General features: G+C 44.1%; 2 protein-coding genes across 2 annotated transcripts in view; both read right to left on the reverse strand.

The window, feature by feature from the left end:
- Positions 1 to 421, reverse strand: part of CCDC116 (coiled-coil domain containing 116) — a 7,788-nt gene extending 7,367 nt beyond the window's left edge. Inside the window, exon 1 of the mRNA XM_070761995.1 lies at positions 416 to 421. Within this exon, the coding sequence (XP_070618096.1) occupies positions 416 to 421 (6 nt within the window). The remainder of the gene's footprint in view (positions 1 to 415) is intronic.
- A 306-nt stretch (positions 422 to 727) lies between these two features.
- The window catches only part of UBE2L3 (ubiquitin conjugating enzyme E2 L3), a 40,669-nt gene continuing 26,317 nt past the window's right edge, over positions 728 to 15,079 (reverse strand). The window contains exons 3-4 of the mRNA XM_070761996.1: positions 10,981 to 11,076; positions 728 to 1,131 (exon numbers count right to left, since the gene is read on the reverse strand). Of these exons, the coding sequence (XP_070618097.1) occupies positions 766 to 1,131; positions 10,981 to 11,076 (462 nt within the window). The 3' untranslated portion in view covers positions 728 to 765. The remainder of the gene's footprint in view (positions 1,132 to 10,980; positions 11,077 to 15,079) is intronic.

Below are 15,079 nucleotides of genomic sequence, written 5' to 3' on the forward strand. Positions count from 1 at the left end.
CCTTTGGAACCAACTCCCTCTGAAGATTAGAATTGCCCCCACCCTCCCCGTCTTTCGTAAACTACTCAAGACTCATTTATACCGCCAGGCATGGGGGAATTGAGATATTCCTTCCCCCTAGGCCATTACAATTTATGCATGGTATGCTTGTGTGTATGTTTGGTTTTATAAATAAGGGTTTTTAGTTGTTTTATTATTGGATTGTCACATGTTGTTTTTATCATTGTTGTTAGCCGCCCCGAGTCTACGGAGAGGGGAGGCATACAAATCCAATAAAAAATTATTATTATTATTATTATTATTATTATTATTATTATTATTATTATTATTATATGTCTAAATGCTATTGCTAATTGATTGGAATGAGCTAAAGCATAACGGAAGAGATTATATTATACCTGGAGTCATTACATACGACCATCTTCCCTGGTATATTAGCCACCGTTAATAGCGGTAAATTCAGATTTATGAACTGCTTTGGGTGTGCAAAATGTTTGTGTAAAGCTTTTTTCCTCGCAGAAATAGAGAGAAACTCAGTTCTGAATCCATGTGTAAATTTTAAAAAATACTGGATGAGGAATATCAAGCTCATTTTGGACTATTTAGAACAAACCCTTCGAGAATTTGGCTGAAAGCGTACTTTTTATTTTTACTCAAGAGATATAAGGTCGATTCGTACACCGCCTTGAATTTTGGACAAATCGTTTTCAGGTGCAGCTGCCCGGAAACCTCTCACCTTTTTATCCTTTGTAATAAATTCAGATTTTAAACTAAGCTAGGGAGGAAAAAGAATGAGAAAAACCAGAAGTCATTCACCCTCGAAAATGATCCCATCACAAGATCTAAACAGCCCGGCATCCTTGTTCTCCGAGATCCAGCACAGATCCCTAGATTAAGCTCTAGGATAGAAACTGATTGCCGACAATGGGCCGGAGATCTCTTACCTTGATCAGTTTTGGTGGCTGGTTTCCAGTTTTCAGCACTAATTACCGGCAGACAAACCTGCCCCTTTTCATCGATGTTAGGGTGATAGATTTTCGTTTTAAAGGTAATCTTGGGAGGTTTGAATGGATACTCTGCAGGAAAGTTGATTTCGATTCTGAACGCCCCCTTGTCGTATGGAGGGTTGTCCTAGGAGAAGGTGTGAAACACAGAAGGTATGAAAAAGCAGCCCTAGACAACCGGAGGATGAATTCAGAGGAAAGGTTCATGGGAAGCGGGAAGCATCCCTGGCTTACTCTCTGTTCCACCTGGCGTGACACTATTTTTGCAATAGCTACAGTCTTTCATAAAGCAATTGTCCAAAGTCTGGGTTTCTCCAAGAAAGCAGGGATGCTGGTTTAGAGAAAACTCTGGCTCTGTTTCTCTTTCAAACCATGAACGATAACTCCTGCAAAGAAGCCACTCCCACAAAACCTCCCCTTTTTTGCATGCTGCAGAATTCCCTATTACTATCAGCTGCGATCAAGATCTCCTCCTGCGTCTGTGCAGCTGTTCCTATCTCTCCCAATCCTTCGCACGCGCATGGATGGGATACGTTCATCACCCCCTCCTCATCCGACCCTGATAAGGCCCTGGCTAGGGGTTCCATAAGCATTGCAGGGGCCTCCACTCAGCGTGGGTTACTAGCCGGAATGCTAAATTGGGCTCGCCGCTGCAGATCGTGTTTGCGGGACCAGCGCGATTTTGGTTCTGTACATGCCGAAACACGGGCGCACCTGCGGCTCCGTGCGCGATTTTGCTACCTCCACAGTGATTCACTTATTGTGGCAAGAAAGGTTGTAAGATGGGGCAATAATCCACATACATTTTGGGTGCAATTGTGGCTGTAAAGTCGAGGATTACACCTTTCCAAGAGCCATCCCTTGAAAATATTTTTTTAAAGGATTCTTTTAAAAGGATTCTTGTAGTGCCTTAATAAAATAGACGGTTCAAAGTTGAGAATAAAAATCTTTTGTGGGTTTGTTTTACTATTAGTGGTTTGTTTTTAGATCTAAATCTAGTCTTTTCAAAATATTTTCTCTTCCCTGCTCCCCCCCCCCTTTTTGGCAATAAGACTAATTTTATTTTTATTTTTTTAAATCTGATTTTTTTTAAAAACAAACTCACATAATTGAAATAATTATCAGTTTGTTTTATGCAACCTCCTGAAAAAAAATGGGAAGGTGGGTTTCTCAATTGAATAACCACTCTGGGTTTTTTCATGTTGTTTCTCTTGTTTTTTATTGTTGTATATATTGTTTTGTCCTTGGGTTGTCAGGCAGCCCAGTTAGTTTATTTAACTACTTTAAATTAAATAAAAGTTTGTTTATGTTAACTTCTTCCACAAAGGAGTGTTTGCACACAGAAAGATTCAATGCAAATTACAGAATTATTTACAGAAGACAGAATGAATAGGAAATTACCGATAAAAGCCTGCAGGAAGGATTATCTTGTAAAACTAGTGTCTGATAAAACAGTTGAACGACTATTATTCTTAAAGCAAGGACTTGTTCAAAATAAAAATAAATAAAATATGCCCACTGTTATTTATGCAATAGAATTGCAAGATACAACTTGACAATTGTTTTTTTAAAATAAAAAAGACCTTCAAAGATATACTTAGGGTGTGAACGAAGAATACACACTCCTTCGTTCTGGGAGAGTAACCCATTCAATATTTGTCTGGGGTTGGGGGAAGTCTGAGGAAATGGAGATAAATACAGTATGTTTGCAAGGAAAAAAAAGAGGCAGGGAATATTCAATCCTTCAGAATAAAGAATTCACTCGCGGATGCAACTTTTTATACAGCTGGTCCTTGACTTACGATCACAATTGGGCCCAACGTTTCTGCTGCTAAATGCGACATTTGTGAAGCGACTTTTGCCCCTTTCGCGGATTTTATTTTACTGATGGATATTATTATTATTATTATTATTATTATTATTATTATTATTATGTCAGTGAAACACAGCAAATGAGATCACTATGCTGGATTTTGTATTTCATCACCAGTTGGGCGCTTCCCAAGCACCTAGGACTGCGTGATGTAGCGGCGAATTGTTTGCCGATCCCAGTGAAGCGGCGTTTTGCAATTGACAGATGGAGATTTTGTCAATTCCGATGGTTTTCAAATGTCCGCTGAGATCCTTTGGCACTGCGCCCAGCGTGCCAAGTACCACTGGGACCACTTTCACTGGCTTATGCCAGAGTCGTTGCAGCTCGATTTTCAGATCTTCGTATTTCACTAATTTCTCTAGCTGCTTCTCCTCAATTCTGCTGTCTCCTGGGATTGCGATGTCGAATTATTATTATTATTATTATTATTATTATTATTATTATTATTATTATTATTATGTTAAGTGAATCCCTGCCATCTCGGGCTTTTCTGGGCTGCCAGAGGAGCCTTTCGGTGGCACTTAAGGAGGCTTTGGCAGTCCAGAGCGAACGAAGCATTTTCCTTCTTCTGGGCGCTTGCAGAGGGAATACACCTCTGCCAACACCCAGAGAAAAGAAATGCTTCCTTCGCTCTGGGCAGCGACTGTCTTCTTCTTCCTCCTCTTCCTCCTCCCACCCAAACTCCGAGCTTTTATTTCTTTTCTAATGGATTTGCATGCATTATTTGCTTTTACATTGATTCCTATGGGAAAAATTGCTTCTACTTACAAACTTTTCTACTTAAGAACCTGGTCACGGGACGAATTAAGTTCTTAAGTAGAGGTACCGCTGTATATGTAATAACTGTGTGCTACTTGGTCTAATGTACCTACTACGTGCTAAAAGGCATTGCTATGTATTATATTGCATATCTTGTAAATCAGTGTTTCCCAACCTTGGCAAATTGAAAATATTTGGACTTCAACTCCCAGAATTCCCCAGCCAGCATTGTTGTAAATAATACCTTTACTATATGTTGGTCTGTATTATTGACTGAACAACCACCACTGTCACATGTACTCTGGTTCAAATACAATGATCCCTTGTTTTTCGCAGGGGATGCGTTCCAAGATCACCCGTGAAAAATGAATTTCCGTGAAGTAGAGAAAAGATATTGTTTAATGTATTTAATGAGTATTTGGACTTTTAAAACCCACCCTTTGCATTAAACAGTCCTTCTATGTTTCTCAGCTGGAACTACATGTGATATCCTACCAGTTTCTTTAATAGAGTACAGTAGTACTGTAGAAGAATTTTATGCATTTTTAATGGATTTAAAATTTTCAATGGATTTAAACCCCCTTTGAAAACCCGTGAAGTAGGGAATCCGCAAAAGATGAACTGCGAAGTAGCAATGGATTACTTTATAGTACAGTAATACCTCCTCTTATGAACTTAATTGGTTCCGGTAGGAAGTTCGTAAGGCGAAAAGTTCATAAGATGAAACAATGTTTCCCATAGGAAACAATGTAAAATCTATTAATCCGTGCAAGCAAAAAACCCACAAAAAAATGCAAAAACGGCGCTCTGCTGGGCGCCGCGGCCCGGCTGTCACCTTTTGAAACAGCCGGGCGCTTCTCAGCGTTCTCCTGAATACCAAACCTGGAAGTTCGGCAAAAGTTCGGGTTTGGCGTTCAGGAGGCCGCCGAGAAGCCCCGCGGCGCGGCTGCCACCTTTTGAAACAGCCGGGGGGGGGAGGGCTTCTCAGTGTTCTCCCAAATGCCGAACCCGGAAGTTCGGCAAAAGTTTGGGTTCGGCACTCGGGTGGCCACCGAGAAGCCCCGCCGCCCGGCTGTCACCTTGCCAGAAGAGCCGCGGACCTGTCGGCCGGTCGGGAGTCTCAAACGGAGGTGGGGAATCCCAATAGGGAATTCCATGGGCGGAGCTTTGACGTCAGAGACATCCTTCCTGGAGTCCACAATTCGGGCCCCCAGCTGTTTCAAAAGGCGACAGCCAGGCAGCGGCCCTTCTCAGCGCCCTTACGAACCTGAACGCCAAACCCAAACTTTTGCCAAACTTCTGGGTTCGGCGTTCAGGTGGCAGGTTTGTAAGGCGAAAAAGTTCGTAAGAAGAGACAAAAATTTTCCGAACCCCGGGTTCGTATCTCGAAAAGTTTGTATGACGAGGGGTCCGTATCACGAGGTACTACTGTATTTCTATCATTGGTTGTTTGACCCGCGTAGCATGCTAACACAGCCTATCAATTAAATTAAATAATTACATTAAATTAAATTAAATTATATTACAATGTTCCCTCGATTTTCGCGGGTTTGAATTTCGCGGAAAGTCTATACCACGGTTTTTCAAAAATATAAATTTAAAAAATACTTTGCGGGGGTTTTCCCTATACCATGGTTTTTCCCACCCGATGACGTCATATGTCATCGCCAAATTTTCGTCTGCCTTTAATAAATATTTTTTTAAATAAACTTTAATAAATAAACATGGTGAGTAATAATCTGAATGGTTGCTAAGGGAATGGGAAATTGCAATTTAGGGGTTTAAAGTGTTAAGGGAAGGCTTGTGATACTGTTCATAGCCAAAAAATTGTGTATTTACTTCCGCATCTCTACTTCGCGGAAATTCAACTTTCGCGGGCGGTCTCAGACCGCATCCCCCGTGAAAAGTGAGGGAACACTGTATATCTTTCTTTAGGAGTTAAGAGGGACCCGGTTTGGTGCATTAAAAATGTTCCTTCGATGACAGCAAGATAGGCGGGGCGAGCACGTCCCAACCTCAAGTGTCCTCAAGTGCCTCTGAGTTCCAACGTCTCAGCTGCTGACGGGTTGTCTCTTGGCTCTACGCAAGGCAGGGGAGCATCACAGGTTTGTATGCTGCAAGGCGCGAGGTACGTTTGTGAATTTATCGCTCTTTGTTCTCGGTGTCTCCCGGTAGGTATCGTGTTGTCCCTGATTTATGCTTTGACAAAACTATCCTTGCCTTTATCAGGAGGAAATCAAAGGCTTTATCAAATGGGGGGGGGGGGGGGAGCCAACTCTTAGGGAGGGAAATGAGCCAGAGTTGAGGGTTCTATTTTTCCTGGTTTGATAACAGCTTGAAACCTTCCTCCTTCCCATTGATTTTTTTTTCTTTTGTTTTAATAACCCTGGAATTTGATCTGCAAGGAGGCGAGGAAGGAAGAAGCCCCGTTATAGCTGGAGTTGTTGCTTCTCAAGGGACACAAAGCTTGAAATCATTAATAGGTTCATATTATCATCAATGGTGGACTTGTAGCAAAGTTAAGTTTTGTTGGAAAATGATAGAAAGAATAATAAAAGAAATAGTAATGCAGGAGATAGAAAAAAACCCAGAATTTTATTTACTGGGTATAACTAATCAGAAATACAAGAAAGAAATTTTACATTTAGTTATTCATATTTTGACAGCGGCCAGGATAGTATATGCGCAAAAGATCAAAAGTAACATGAGAAAATATTATTTTACTGAAAGAGTAGTAGATCCTTGGAACAAACTTCCAGCAGACGTGGTAGATAAATCCACAGTAACTGAATTTAAACATGCCTGGGATAAACATAGATCCATCCTAAGATAAAATACAGAAAATAGTATAAGGGTAGACTAGATGGACCATGAGGTCTTTTTCTGCCGTCAGACTTCTATGTTTCTATGTTTCTAAATTGGAAAGGGGAAAATATTCCCAAAGAGGAAGAGGTTATTAAGAAAATATTAGATTGCACTGAAATGGATATGATGACAAGATGGTTAAAAGACCAAGAGGAATCAGAATTTTATGAGATTTGGAATAAAGTGTATATATGGATACATAAGAAGAAGAAGCAAAAGTAAAAATAATGTGAGAATTGTAGAAGTATGGATATGATTTAAATTTAGTGTTTGGTTTAGTTTATATATGAAAGTTTATTATATAAGGTTAAACAAGTTTCTTCTTTTCATATAAAGTAATGAGTTGATTTAAAGTATTAACAATGTACAGTAATACCTCATGATACGAACTTAATTGGTGCAAGGAGGAGGTTCGTAAGACGAAAGGTTCGTAAGACGAAACATTGTTTCCCATAGGAAACAATGTAAAGTCAATTAATCCGTGCAACAACAAAAAAAAACCCGCAAAAAAACGCTGCCGCCCGGCTGTGACCTTTTAAAACAGCCTGGGGGCTTCGGCGTTGGGAGGCTGCTGAGAAGCCCCCCCGGCTGTTTTAAAAGGTGACAGCCGGGCGGCGGGGCTTCTCAGCGAAAGTTCGGGTTTGGGAGGCTGCTTTGAGGAGGCGGGGAAGCCTCTTGCAGCAGCTGCCACAGCCGCCGGCTTCCCCGCCGGCCATGGGCGAGCGGCGGGGAGTCGCCCATGGCCGGCAGAAGATCGCTCTTGCCCGGCTTCACCGCGAGGCATCAGGTCAGCAAGAGCGATCTTCTGCCGGCCATGGGTGACTCCCCGCCGCTCGCATTGGGGTGGGGTGGCTGTCAGGACACCCCCCCCCACCCCAGCACTTTGCATCCCGCCGGCTAAGAGCAATCGGGCAGCAGCTTCTGCCGGACACGGGTAATGAGCGGGACAGAGAAGCGGGGAGAATCAGAAGGCTCCTTTGGCGGCTGGAGGCTGCCTGGCTTTGTGTTTTTGGCTGGGGGAGGAAGCAGTAGGACCTTCCTAACTCCCTCCCCCCCAGCCAAAACCCCAAAGCCTGTTCGCTGCCACACGATTTAGCCAGGACAGGAGCGAAGTGACGTGGAGGAATGGGGAGCTGAAACCGGGCGGTTTCAGCTTTCCATCCATCCACGTCACTTCGCCGCTAAATCGTGTGGCAGCAAACATGCTTTGGGGGTTTGGCTGGGGGGGAGGGAGTTAGGAAGGTCCTACTTCTCCCCCCCAGCCAAATCCCCAAAGCATGTTTGCTGCCATACGATTTAGCGGCGAAGGGACGTGAAGGGATGGAAAGCTGAAACAGCCCGGTTTCAGCTTTCCATCCATCCACGTCACTTCGCCGCTAAATCGTGTGGCAGCAAACATGCTTTGGGGGTTTGGCTGGGGGGGAGGGAGTTAGGAAGGTCCTACTTCTTCACCCCCCCAGCCAAATCCCCAAAGCATGTTTGCTGCCACACGATTTAGCGGCGAAGTGACGTGAAGGGATGGAAAGCTGAAACCGCCCGGTTTCAGCTCCCCATTCCTCCACGTCACTTCGCTCCTGTCCTGGCTAAATCGTGTGGCAGCAAGCAGGCTGGGGGGTTTTGGCTGGGGGGGAGAAGTAGGACTTTCCAGCAGCCTCCGAACGCCGAACGCAGAAGTTCGGGTTTGTTCGGCTTCGGGAGGCTGCTGGAAAGCCGCCCGGCTGTTTTAAAAGGTGACCGTCGGGCTGGGGGGCTTCCCAGCAACCTCCCGAACCCCGAACCCGGGTTCGGGTGGGTGCTGGCTAGCCCCCCAGGCCGGCTGCGACCTTTTAAAACAGCCGCGCCGCTTCCCATCTGTCTCCTGAAGCCGAACGCGGAAGTTCGGCTTTGCCATTCGGCTTCAGGAGACAGATGGGAAGCGGCGCGGCTGTTTTAAAAGGTCGCAGCCGGCCTGGGAGGCTTCCCAGCACCCCCCCGAACCCGGGTTCGGGGGGGGTGCTGGTTCGTAACTCCAAAAAAGTTCGTAAGAAGAGGCAAAAATTTTCTGAACCTCGGGTTCGTATCACGAGTTGTTCGTAAGACGAGGGGTTCGTATCTTGAGGTATCACTGTATTCTTTTTTCTGCATGGAAATTTGACTTCTAGAATAAGTGGGGAAGTTACAACCCCAACTTTGTGTCAAATGTATGTTTGTCAGTTTTGTCTTTTTTATGAAAAATCAATAAAGTTTATCAAAAAAAAAAAAAGAATGGGTTCAAAATGTATGCAGGGCAGATCTTTAAACCTGGAATTTAGCTGCCCAGCCATGCTGTTAGATCTCATATTCAAGGAAACTTTACCATTTGGAAAAAATGGCTCTCAGGGTCATAAAGGAAACCTTTTGAAACCAAGTACAGTGGTACCTCTACCTACGAACTTAATTCATTCTGTGACTAGGTTCTTAAGTAGAAAGGTTTGTAAGAAGAAGCAATTTTTCCCATAGGAATCAATGTAAAAGCAAATAATGGGTGCGATTGGGGAAACCACGAGGGTGGAGGCCCTGTTTCCTCCCAGGAGATTCCCAGAGGCCCCACGGAGGCTTCTCCCTGCCTTTTCCCACCATGTTTCCTCCCAGGAGATTCCTAGCGAGGCCCCACAGAGGCTTCTCCCCACTTTTTCCGGCCGTATTTCCTCCCAGGAGATTCCTAGAGAGGCCCCACAGAGGCTTTTCCCCACTTTTTCCAGCCGTATTTCCTCCCAGGACATTGCTAGAGAGGCCCCACAGAGGCTTCTCCCCACTTTTTCCGGCCGTATTTCCTCCCAGGAGATTCCTAGAGAGGCCCCACAGAGGCTTCTCCCCACTTTTTCCGGCCGTATTTCTTCCCAGGAGATTCCTAGAGAGGCCCCACAGAGGCTTCTCCCCACTTTTTCCGGCCGTATTTCCTCCCAGGAGATTCCTAGAGAGGCCCCACAGAGGCTTCTCCCCACTTTTTCCGGCCGTATTTCCTCCCAGGAGATTCCTAGAGAGGCCCCACAGAGGCTTCTCCCCACTTTTTCCGGCCGTATCTCCTCCCAGGAGATTCCTAGAGAGGCCCCACAGAGACTTCTCCCCACTTTTTCCGGCCGTATCTCCTCCCAGGAGATTCCTAGAGAGGCCCCACAGAGACTTCTCCCCACTTTTTCCGGCCGTATTTCCTCCCAGGAGATTGCTAGAGAGGCCCCACAGAGGCTTCTCCCCACTTTTTCCGGCCGTATTTCCTCCCAGGAGATTCTAGAGAGGCCCCACAGAGGCTTCTCCCCACTTTTTCCGGCCATATTTCCTCCCAGCAGATTCCTAGAGAGGCCCCACAGAGGCTTCTCCCTGCCTTTTCCGGTTACAGTTTCGGAGGCTCGGATTTTTAAGTGTAAAATGGTTCTTGAGAAGAGGCAAAAAAATGTTGAACGCCTGGTTCTTATCTAGAAAAATTCGTAAGTAGAGGCATTCTTAGATAGATGTACCACTGTAATACTTTTTATTACTGCAATAAAACTTCAAGACGTTTGCAATCCTAGTGATTTCAAGGCTTTTCTTAGACCCTCCAGGTTATCGGACATTTTTGGCTATCCGACGATCAGCCCACCCGTTTTTGTCAGATAATTAAGACTCTTCTGTAAATACTTTTCCTTTAGTGCAAAGACGGATGGCAGCTAATTTAATTGACGAATTAAAAAACCTGCACAACAATATATGTATTTTTTTCCCTTCTTCACTCTGGAAAACCGAGATTCGCTCAACCAGTCCTGCAAGAACCTACAGTGATACCTCATCTTACAAACGTCTCGTCATACAAACTTTTCGAGATACAAACCCGGGGTTTTAAGACTTTTTTTGCCTCTTCTTACAAACTATTTTCAGCAAAGCACCCGTTTTTGCGCTGCTGGGATTCCCCTGAGGCTTCCCTCCATGGGAAACCCCAACTCCGGACTTCCGTGTTTTTGTGATACTGCAGGGGAATCCCAGCAGGGGAATTCCAGTAACGCAAAAACGGGCGCTTCGCTGGCAACGCAAGTCCGGAGGTGGGGTTTCCCAGCGAGGGGCGCCTCAGTGAAATCGCAGCATTGCAAAAACACAGAGGTCCGGAGGTGGGGTTTCGAGGACTTCGGTGTTTTTGCGATGCTGCGATTTCACTGATGCTCCCTTCGCTGGGAAACCCCTCCTCCAGACTTCCGTTGCCAGCGAAGCGCCCGTTTTTGCGATGCTGGGATTCCCCCTGCAACATCGAAAAATCACGGAAATCCGTGAGTTTTGGGCTTGCACGCATGAATCACTTTTCCATTGATTCCTATGGGAAACATTGTTTCGTCTTACAAACTTTTCACCTTAAGAACCTTGTCCCGGAACCAATTAAGTTTGTAAGACAAGGTATCACTGTATATGTTTTCAGGGTATGTTAAGGAGAAATAAGGGTTCCCCAGAGCTGTGGGGCATTTTGATAATTACAAGAGGTTTTGTTTCACACTCACGGGGAACAATAAGCCCTTGCCAAGTCAATAAGTTAGCTTCGTCCACCTGGATATTACGGAAATTCTTCATTCCACAATTGCGGATTTCTTCAAGCTCCTACAAGCAGAGGAGAGAGAGAGAGAGAGAGAGAGAGAGAGAGAGAGAGAGAGAGAGAGAGAGAGAGAGAGTGAGAAAGCATATTAACCCATATCAGCCAAAATAATTGGTTGTGATATTCAGGAAAACACGCAGGTTGTTTCAACTTTCGTATCATTTCAGTCAAAGTCAAACTGTCTCACAGTCGGTCTTCCCCCCCAACCTTTTCTTCCTCTTGTCAGGTTTACTACAGGTTTACTACAATTAGAAACATAGAAACATAGAAGTCTGACGGCAGAAAAAGACCTCATGGTCCATCTAGTCTGCCCTTATACCATTTTCTGTATTTTATCTTAGGACGGATATATGTTTATCCCAGGCATGTTTAAATTCAGTTACTGTGGATATATCTACCACGTCTGCTGGAAGTTTGTTCCAAGGATCTACTACTCTTTCAGGAAAATAATATTTTCTCATGTTGCTTTTGATCTTTCCCCCAACTAACTTCAGATTGTGTCCCCTTGTTCTTGTGTTCACTTTCCTATTAAAAACACTTCTCTCCTGGACCTTTAATATATTTAAATGTTTCGATCATGTCCCCTCTTTTCCTTCTGTCCTCCAGACTATACAGATTGAATTCATTAAGTCTTTCCTGATACGTTTTATGCTTAAGACCTTCCACCATTCTTGTAGCCCGTCTTTGGACCCGTTCAATTTTATTAATATCTTTTTGTAGGTGAGGTCTCCAGAACTGAACACAGTATTCCAAATGTGGTCTCACCAGCATTCTATATAGCGGGATCATAATCTCCCTCTTCCTGCTTGTTATACCTCTAGCTATGCAGCCAAGCATCCTACTTGCTTTCCCTACCGCCTGACTGCACTGTTCACCCATTTTGAGACTGTCAGAAATCACTACCCCTAAATCCTTTTCTTCTGAAGTATTTGCTAACACAGAACTGCCAATACAATACTCAGATTGAGGATTCCTTTTCCCCAAGTGCATTATTTTACATTTGGAAACATTAAACTGTAGTTTCCATTGCTTTGACCATTTATCTAGTAAATCTAGTAAATTCAATTCAATTTCAATTTATTAGATTTGTATGCCGCCCCTCTCCGAAGACTTGGGGCGGCTCACAACAACAATAAAAACAGTATAACAATGGAACAAATCTAATAATAAAATTACATTAAAAAACCCCAACAATTTAAAAACCATATAACACATACATACCAAACATAAAATATAAGAAAGCCTGGGGGAGATGTCTTAATTCCCCCATGCCTGGCGATATAGGTGGGTCTTGAGTAACTTGCAAAAGACAAGGAGGGTGGGGGCCGTTTTAATCTCCGGGGGGAGTTGATTCCAGAGGGCCGGTGCCGCCACAGAGAAGGCTCTTCCCCTGGGGCCCGCCAAACGACATTGTTTGGTCGACGGGACCTGGAGAAGCCCAACTCTGTGTGACCTTATCGGCCGCTGGGATTCGTGCGGTAGAAGGCGGTTCCGGAGGTATTCTGGTCCAATGCCATGAAGGGCTTTAAAGGTCATTACCAACACTTTGACTTGTGACCGGAAACCAATCGGCAGCCAGTGCAGGCCACGGAATGTTGTAGAAACGTGGGCAAATCTAGGAAGCCCCACGATAGCTCTCGCAGCCGCATTCTGCACGATCTGAAGTTTCCGAACACTTTTCAAAGGTAGCCCCATGTAGAGAGCATTGCAGTAATCGAACCTCGAGGTGATGAGGGCATGAGCGACTGTGAGCAATGACTCCCTGTCCAAATAGGGCCGCAACTGGTGCACCAGGCGAACCTGGGCAAACGCCCTCCTCGCCACAGCCGAAAGATGGTGTTCCAATGTTAGCTGTGGATCGAGGAGGACGCCCAAGTTGCGAACCCTCTCTGAGGGGGGCAATAATTCCCCCCTCCCCAGGGTAATGGACGGCAGTGTTCCCTCTAATTTCTTTGGGGGGTGGGCGGAAAAGTATAGTGTCTGAGCGGCAGTCCTTTCAGGACTGGGCGGCACAGAAATAATAAACAAAAAAACAAACAAACAAATAAAAAACCCACCCTGTTTTGCCTCAGAGAATTTCAAAATAAAAGACTGTACTGTGTGTCTATACCAGTGAGCTCATAATAGGGCAACTCTATCAATATCAAAATGCCACTTAAATAGTTGAGCTAGTTTCAAACTAGATTTTGATTTTCTTTCTCCCTTCCTTACTCCCATTCTTTTTCTTTGTCTTTTCCTTCCTCTCTTTTTTCTATCTGTTTCTCTCTCTTCCTCTCTTCCTCTCTCTCTCCTTCCCTCTCACTCTTTCCCTCTCGGCTTCTGGGCAGGTTTGGAAAACTCTGAGTTGATGATGATTTTTAAGTGAGCGATTGCTCACTGCTCAGCTTAGAGGGAACTATGATGGACGGACAGATGGAATTGTCCTTTGGAGGAAAAACCCACAGCCACTCCGTCTTGTCTGGATTGAGTTTGAGCTTGTTGACACCCATCCAGACCCCAAGGACAAGGAAGTACGGAAGGAATAGCTAAAATTGGGAACCATCTGGAAATGGCCTGCCTTAGGAAGGGTTTGGACTAGAAGACCTCCAAGGCCCCTTCCAACTTTGTTACTCTACTGTATTCTATTCTAAAATGAAAAAGAAAAAAGAGAGAGGGAGGAAGGAAGGAGAAAGCAAATCCTAACAGGAAAAAAAAGAAAGAATTATCCATCCATCCATCGTCTCTTGCCTGCTTCAATATACTTATTTATTTAATTGAGTAGAGTTGAATTTAATTTAATTTAATTTATATGCCGCCCACTACCTGAGGACTCAGGGTGACTGACAATAATAATTATTATGGCATACATCATCATAAAAGCTAGCTAACCAAACAATGTCTCTTGGCGGGGCCCAGGGGAAGAGCCTTCTCTGTGGCAGCCCCGGCCCTCTGGAATGAACTCCCCCCAGAGATGAGAATTGCCCCCACCCTCCTTGCCTTTCGTAAGCTGCTTAAAACCCACCTCTGCTGCCAGGCATGGGGGAATTGAGATACACTTTCCCCCTAGGCCTTTACAATTTTATGCATGGTATGTCTGTATGTATGATTGGTTTTTATAATAATGGGTTTTTAACTGTTTTTAGTATTGAATTATTTTGTTTTGCTACTGTTGTTAGCCGCTCCGAGTCTGCGGAGAGGGGCGGCATACAAATCAAATCAAATCAAATCAAATCAAATCAAAAAATAGCTAAAATGTTTCAGAATTTGTCGATAAACTGTTGGAAATGCAGCAAGTTGCCTGGCTCATTCTACCACATGTGGTGGACTTGCCTGGAAGGACATAAATTTTGGACGCAAAATTCAACATTGGGTTCAGAAGATTTTAAGAAAGACTATTGAACTTAAACCTGAGATATACCTTCTGGGTATTTTACCAGATAATTTTGATAAAGAAGAGACATATTTAAATTTAAATATATAATTACAGCAGCTAGGATTGTACATGCACAAAGTTGGAAATTGAATAGGATACCAACGGAAAGGGAGGTTTTAAGAAAAATTATGGATTGTGCAGAGATGAGTTGATTTGAGTTTGAAACTTAAAGATAAACAAGACTTATAAAATTTAGGGGAGGTTTTATGATTGGATAGAAAATTAAGAGATATGTATGTATTAGAAATTGGTTAATTTTGGGAATTTGTTGGAATATGAAGATTTGATTTAAATTTTGAAAGCCAGATGGCGAAGATGAGAAATGGTGGTAGCACTATATAAGGCAGTGATGGCGAACCTTTGGCACGCTTGAGCAGTGTTGGACTAGATGACCCCCCAAGGACCCTTTCGACTCTTATTCTCTTATACCTCCCTAGGTACGCCCATGTCTCGTCAACACTCCGTGGCTTGCATTGGCTGCCGATCAGTTTCCGGTCACAATTCAAACTGTTGGTAATGACCTATAAAGCCCTACATAGCATCGGACCAGAATACCTACGGGACCGCCTCCTGCCGCACGAATCCCAGCGGCCGAT

This window comes from Erythrolamprus reginae, chromosome 10 (assembly GCF_031021105.1).
Source record: "Erythrolamprus reginae isolate rEryReg1 chromosome 10, rEryReg1.hap1, whole genome shotgun sequence".
NCBI lineage: Eukaryota > Metazoa > Chordata > Lepidosauria > Squamata > Dipsadidae > Erythrolamprus > Erythrolamprus reginae.